This window comes from Teleopsis dalmanni, chromosome 1, assembly GCF_002237135.1.
Source record: "Teleopsis dalmanni isolate 2A chromosome 1, ASM223713v2, whole genome shotgun sequence".
Taxonomy (NCBI): Eukaryota; Metazoa; Arthropoda; class Insecta; order Diptera; family Diopsidae; genus Teleopsis; species Teleopsis dalmanni.
The window spans coordinates 144,273,275-144,281,271 of NC_051846.1; the positions used below are offsets into that span (position 1 = coordinate 144,273,275).

General features: G+C 28.9%; 1 protein-coding gene and 1 pseudogene across 1 annotated transcript; one reads left to right on the top strand and one right to left on the bottom strand.

Annotated features, from left to right (window-relative positions):
- Positions 1-3,129: 3,129 nt before the first annotated feature.
- On the top strand, positions 3,130-3,453 carry LOC119666372. The gene has a single exon (XM_038075653.1). The coding sequence runs from the start codon at positions 3,130-3,132 to the stop codon at positions 3,451-3,453; it is 324 nt and encodes a 107-aa protein (XP_037931581.1).
- A 2,579-nt stretch (positions 3,454-6,032) lies between these two features.
- LOC119669183 lies at positions 6,033-7,754 on the bottom strand (annotated as a pseudogene).
- Positions 7,755-7,997: the final 243 nt, after the last annotated feature.

Here is a 7,997-nt window from a genome sequence, read left to right on the forward strand (position 1 = left end):
AATCTATAGTACAAAGAAGTGCCACGCTCATACAAACGAAATACCCACTTTATTTTGCTGGTGGATTTATAATAAATCCACCCAACCTCATGCAACAATGTTCGATCGAGTCACAACTGGTATGATGTTCAGTTCAAACCTATATGTAAGTCAAGTAAGGCTGACGAAAGCCCGACTGCATACGTATTCAATCATACATGCAACCCTCTGTATTATAATATACGCATGTTTGTATGTTTGTTCGCTGTAAAATGTTCAAGCGATCAAACAGCATTTCAGTGACGAAATCAAAATTGTGTACATTTGATAAGTTATTGAATTTAATAGCATATAAAACAAAATTACCTGTTTGCTATTGGTATGAATTGTAGTGTAAAAACACATTACAAATTTATTTATGTCTCAAATCTGATTCTATGATGCTTTATTCTTAAATGTTGTCCATGCGCAATGTTTCCGAAGCAATATTGTGATCACCAATTTTAACATTTCAATCCGGTGTAAATAGCATTCATGCGTTTCGTCAAACCAGGAAGCATTGTTAGTGGTTTTAGTGACTTCTACACATTTTTCCATTATAATTTTTCTTATATTTCTAATATTTTTATTTTCTTTAAAAATCTTTTCAAACACTTTTATATGAATCTTGCAAATATTTTTTAAAATAATTACAAAAAGTCACCAAAAATTCAAACTATTAAGAAGTAGTTCCTTTTGAGGTAAAATATATGCACAAATGTGCAATAAAAACATACATATTAATATACTGCAGACTTAATGTCTCCAATATCACATTTGTACATACATAATGGTTTTTGTAGTGCATCATTTGTTGCAATAACAAAAATAATATATTCTATTACTCTTTACTCCTATGATATGGGCCTTTCCAGTACAAGAAGATAAAGCAACAAAGTGTATCGAAAAATTATTTGAGGGATTTCTTTACCATTCACTTCGCTACTAATCAATGTATATTAATTAAATAGACAAATAAAAACAAGAAAGGCAAAAGAAACAGGCGTATAAAAACAATTGTGGGTTGCAATGAGTTTGAACTGAACATCATACCAGTTGTGACTCGATCGAACATTGTTGCATGAGGTTGGGTGGATTTATTATAAATCCACCAGCAAAATAAAGTGGGTATTTCGTTTGTATGAGCGTGGCACTTCTTTGTACTATAGATTCTTTGTTTTAAGCAATCCTTTCAGTAAGGTGAAATGTTTTTTGTATATGAAATTCAAGAAATTCTTAACTAGTTGATAACAACATTGTAAACAATAAGGATCAATTTCATCGCATAGTGTTAGAAGAAATATTAAATATATAAGCATTTTCCGCACCACCTAAGAGGTATGTTTGCTGGCGCGTTACCGAGTTTTAGGTGTTCGGTTCCCCAATAGGCCTATCCACCAAAATGTTTTATTTAACAAATATACAATTTTATGTGAATACAATTTAGAATAACTTAATATATACAAAATAATATTACTATTTTAAAAATATTTAATATTAAACCAAAAATAATAAGGAACTATTAAATTAAAGATAAATTATAAATAAATTTAATAAATTATAAAATTAAAACTAAAATGTTTTATGTTTAAACAAAAAATCACTTAAAGAGTATGAACACTTTTGTGCTGTTTATAAGTGTTGAAAGCATAATTGTTTATGTTTAAAATTCGACACTTTATTATCTCGATTGAAATATTTTAAAATGAAGTAAATTCTTACTTTAATGAAAAAAGATAGAAGAGTTTCAATTTTGCAATTAGAGCAACATATATAGGGATGAACGTTTTCTAATTTATTAAATAAATGTTGCGCTAAACCTAATTTATAGCAATTGCTATCGAACTGATCCGAAAATTGTGATTCTAATTTTTCAATATATGTATATATAATAACAACACTCAATCAAAGTATAATTAATAATATTAATTTCTCTTCAGGATTTTTCCTTTTTTATAATTATTAGTATATCATGGAAAAAATAAAAAATAAAAGCACAACTTAATTCGTAGTTTATTATATACACTAATTAGGCACACATCTAAGTTTCTAATGTGTTAATACATTTATATATTTACTTTATTCTACAACAATAAATTGCGTTATTTTTAATTAATAATATACCTTCGATAATCCTTTGGAAAAATATAGAGATGTTTGAAATTTAAACATCCAAGTACGCACTTCCGTTTCAATTGTAAATAAATTTTAATTAACAAATAATTCATATATTTTTCTGGAATAATTACCTTTTTTTAATGCTTTTATAATTGAAAACAAATTCCGCCTTATTTTTCTTTTAGTAATGTGGTATTTGTGCACTTAATTGCAACTTTGGCGCATTTTCTCGTAACGGATTTTTAATGTCAAAAAACCAAAACAAACAACGAAATTTCTCAGAAACCTCTCTTACTTTAGCAAATATCGTGGTGAGTAGGGACAAAATATATGTAAAGATAAAAGAGTTAATCATAATATATTGTTAAAGTCTATTTGAATAATAAATATAAATAAAAAAAAACATAGAATTTGGTGTCCCCACTGGATAGACTTTGGCAAAATTTCTATGTTCGAATGCAAATACGTATTATTTCTGAGTTTCCTTCATAAACAAAAACTTTTATACATCAGTGAAACAGTGAGTCTATGCAAAAATCTTGCCAAAGTAAAAGAGTGTAAAGCATATGTAGAGTATAAATAGCTTAATTACATAGAAAAACTGAAATATAAACATACCATAAATTGTTACCGGCAAAGATATTTTCGAATTTAAAATCATTTAAGAAAGGTGGTATCATCGCCGATTAAGTTGATGCCGCCAAAAATGTTTCTGAATTAGAGATAATTTAGTGAGGTGGCAGCATCTCCATTCAATTTATTGCCGGCATATAATTTTGTTTTTATTTGATGGAAGTCATGGAAGTCAGACCAAAACAGTGCTATTTGTGTAAAAAAAATTATTCGGGAAACGGTTTTAAAGTTACGAATGAACACTACATTACATTTATAAAAAAGAGATTCAAAGAATTTCGCCAAACCTGCCAAATATGCGAAATATGCAACAAAATTGTAAAAAAGGCTTTTCGCATTAAATGGAACAATGCTATAGAAATGAAAAAAAAAAGTGAATATGGTGTTTCATCTGTAATGGAGGACACAGAGGCGACGAATGCATCAAAACAAAGTACAAATATAAATACTGAAGTCACAGGTGTAACTAAAGAATCGGCGTCATCTGACGACAGACCAATGACTAGTGCTGCGGCAGCTGCACGAATTCTTCCCATAAAGGAAGAAACTAATGACAACTTAAGTTTAAATGCGGTTAATGGAACGCGAAGACCTGACTACCAACCAATACCTAGAAGAAGAGAATACCAACATCGAGACCCACGAGTAATGGACATGTATTTAGTTGGTATAACAGGTGGATGAATATATTATAAATATCTTAATACATTGGATCATACATTGGAACGCTCATTTAAATATCATTGTTATAATACACATAATTTATTGTTTTTTTTATTGAATCTGTAATTATTAACGTAATTTTTGAAAATTTAATTTTGTTTTTAAATAAAATATATATAATTTTATAATAATTGTTATAATACACATAATTTATTGTTTTTTTTATTGAATCTGTAATTATTAACGTAATTTTTGAAAATTTAATTTTGTTTTTAAATAAAATATATATAATTTTACAATAATTGTTATAATACACATAATTTATTGTTTTTTTTATTGAATCTGTAATTATTAACGTAATTTTTGAAAATTTAATTTTGTTTTTAAATAAAATATATATAATTTTACAATAATTGTTGTGTTGCTATTTATTTACAATTGAGATTTTTTATGAAACAGCCTAAGTATTCGTGAGAGCAAAACGATTATTAACCACAGTATATATAACACTAAATGCGTAAAGCGGTTTGGAGACAATACGGTATAGGTGGGATTATAATCTGAAATAAGAAATATAATACGTATTTATTGAAATTTGCAGGAAATACGTAAAATAACCTAATGCACTGTAGTTAACTATCGTTTCTTTCAATTGATAAGATGCTGTATCCTTTTTGATTGCATAATGTCGGTCGTTGGTGGATGTATGAATATTCAAAAGACGTGCCAATGTTCTGAAAATATCACGTGGTATAGTTTGTGTACAGGATCACGCGATAAACCAATTTGCAAACAATTTTTATTTTTATTATTCTCAAGGTTCCGAATTGTATAATCCAATAAGATGCAATTTGGAAGAAACAAATTTTGTTATAAATGAATAGATCTACTTCGATGAAATGTTTGAATTGAAGTATTATAGTGTTTAATATTATATTTAATCTCTGATATATTTTTTTTCTAAAAAAATTTTTAGAAAATAAAACTTTTAATATAATATAATACAGAGGGTTGCATGTATGATTGAATACGTATGCAGTCGGGCTTTCGTCAGCCTTACTTGACTTACATATAGGTTTAAACTGAACATCATACCAGTTGTGACTCGATCGAACATTGTTGCATGAGGTTGGGTGGATTTATTATAAATCCACCAGCAAAATAAAGTGGGTATTTCGTTTGTATGAGCGTGGCACTTCTTTGTACTATAGATTCTTTGATTATATTATAAATTTGTAAATTTATTTTGTTTATGTTGTGTTACTTTCTATTACAAAATTTATTATTGATGTTTGGATTTATATAAAAAATTGAAATGTAAAGAAAGAGTTTTTCAAATGTGTAAAATGGTAATAAGTCTGTTCAAGTAAGATTTTAGTAGATCAATTTTATAAATAGTTGTACAAATAGAGTACACAGGCCCAATAGATGATGATTTGGTGTTTTGGACAAAGAGAATCTATACAGAGAAATTTTTACAGGGAAAATCCTAAATAAATGAATGTTAAAAACTAAATTTATATATTCTAAATTTATGTATTCTCAATAAAAATGGAATAATGTAAAAACAAAGTTAAAAACCCATCAAAAGTTAACTGCTGTTAGACTAAGTATTTACAAACCGCAAGTCGATTGCAACCAGGTAACAGTGAATACTGTTACCTGTAGACGCTTGTTTAGGCTTGTCATGATGAGAAGTTTAAATGAATGTAAAGGTGACAATGCAAGCACCTAAAACAAAAAGAATTACATACTTAGTAGTTTTTCAATATTTTTCTTTTTATTTTCCTGAACATTAATTTTTATTAACTTTCCTTCAAAAAATATATCTTTTGGTATTTTTTTAGTTGCAGAATGTATTATTTTATAATTATAATAGTACAATGTACTTTCCACTTGGTGATATAGTTCTTCTACATCTTTTTTTGTTCGTATTATTCTTAGATTTTCATTAAATGTGCCATGAAATCTTTCTGCTATTCCTGTTTTAAAATGGCATTCAATAAATTCTACTTCTTCACCTTGTAAACAATTTTTAAAAGAATATAAATAAAAACAACTATCTCTATCTGCTTTAAGTTTCTTTGGTTTACCCATGTTATTAAATATGTACATCATAGTCTTTTTAGCTTCTAAGCAATCAGAGCTAGTCATTTTGCAAGCTTGTGCATATTTTGAATAGACATCGATACAAGTTAAGTATCGCACATTATCGAAGGATCAAATATCTATCATACATAGTTCTCTTATGCTCTTTACTTCAGAAGTTATTTTAAGTTCGTGTTTAATGGGATTTCTGTCGTGTTTCGCTACTGCACAAATGTTACAATTATTTATTATTTTATTTATTTCTTTTTTTTAAGTTTGGGTAATAATACATACAGTAAACATTCGAAAACGTGAACTAATTAAAACCAAGAGAGTTCACGTTATCAAATTGTTCAAGTTTTCGAGTGTCAAACAAGAATAAAGTAAATACTTATTTACACATATAAATTCACATTTTGTTTCTTTTTTTGTGTACATATTAATTTATACTTAAGATACATATATAAAAATTTTTATTTAAAAAAGTCAGTCATTTTTTTTTTTGGGTCTTCTTTCTTTCTAACAATTGAAACATTCCATTCTCTCTTAGACGTCTATAAGTACATTCATATCATTTTGATCGACGCCTTCGTGACTGGCCCACTGTATTGCTTTGTTGAAAATTTCAACTGCTTCACTTGGTATAATTTTCACCGATGCCTCTGAGATGCAGTCCTCGTCAGGTTCGTCCTCATGTCCAATATCATCATGCGCATTATCTTCCTCAATATCTTCGTTCCATTAACATTTGATAACGTAAATTCACTCTGAAATTGTTGATAAGAACAAAATTTTCTATAACTATAAGAAGAAAACTTAAGAAGATCGGTGGTGCTGCACAAGAAGGAGCGAAGTTCAGTTTCCCATTTTTCTTTTAAAATCGCCAAAGGCATACTATCTTCGGGATCATCATCATTTACAGTAAAATTTAAAATATTTTTCCAGCACTTAGACAGAATTTGTTTGCCGACACGACTCCAAGCGGCTTCCAAAAAATTTATAGCACTTTTTAATGTTATTTTCTTCATAGACTCGAGCAAGTCAGATTGCCTTGCTGCTATTGAAGCAAGAAGGCTATTTCTGTAGTATAACTTCGTGATTTTTATTGAATTCTGATCCATCGGTTGAATGAGGGGAGAAACGTTTGGTGGCATAAACATATTTACCCATCTTCCGTTGTCAGTTCAGCCTCATTTGGATGGGAAGGAGCATTGTCGATTAAAAGAAGAGCTTTAATTGGCAAGTTTTTTTCTTTTAAAAATGATTTCACCTTAAATAGCGACAAATTTTAGGAAAATGTATACAGCATTCAAAAGAACGAATCCTTACCTGAGGAACGAATGATTGATGAAACCATTCTTTTAAAATAGTCGCCGTCATCCAGGCGGATTTTGAGTTTTTATAGTTGGTAGGACACTGGAGGTTTTTAAAGCATCGTGGGTTTTTCGCCTTTCCAATTACCAAAAGTTTAAGTTTATGAGATCCAGTGGCGTTTGAGCAACACAAGAAAATGATTCCCTGCTTCTCCGACTTTACACCTGAAGCGCTCTTTTTTAAAGTGGACACGTACGTTTTTTCTGGCAGAAGTTTCCAAAATAAGCCGGACTCATCGGCATTATATACTTGATCGTTACACAACTCGAATTCAGCAATTTTATCTTAAAATTTTTCTTTAAACGGGTTCACTAACTGAGACTGCGAAGACAGTTTTTCGCCAGATATTTGCAGAAGTTGAATACCGTATTTTGTTTTGAATCCTTGAAACCACCATAAAGCATCTGCATTTGTTTTACCCTGAATATATTCTATTTTATAATCAAATTCTGCTAACTTTAATTTCCATCTCACCAATTTACAATTTGGATCTTTTATATTATTCAACCATTGTAATGGTCTATGATCAGTTTTAATAATAAACTTTTGTCCATACAAATAAGGTCTAAAGTATTTTGTTGCCCACACGATGGCTAGTAATTTTTTTTCAATGGTAAAATAATTAATTTCGTGTGCATTTAGTGGTCTTCGATGCCAAACAAACTGGTTTACTGTCTTGACTTAGAACGCCTATAGCACAGTCTGATGCATCAGTTGTTAGCTTAAATTGTTTATTGAAATCGGGGTAAGCTAAAATAGGATCTTTGCTTATCAAGAGCTTTAATTTTTTAAAAGAGTCTTTGTAATCTTCTGAATTAACTTTTATACCTTTTTTCAACTGATTTGTAAGAGGTTTAGATATTGTCGTTGCTATTGACAATTATTTTTACTTTGTATATTATTGTCGTTAATATTGACAATGTGTTCTTAACACTTTGTAATCCACAAGTAACAGAATTTAAAATACAATGAATTTAACTTAAAATTTTTACTAAGCTATTTTTACAATATAAAGTTACAAAATTGTTTGCTTAAAATTTTTGCTTACACGTTCCACTAAAAAATCTCTCTACTACTGCGCACCAGTTATCTACCTCTCTTTT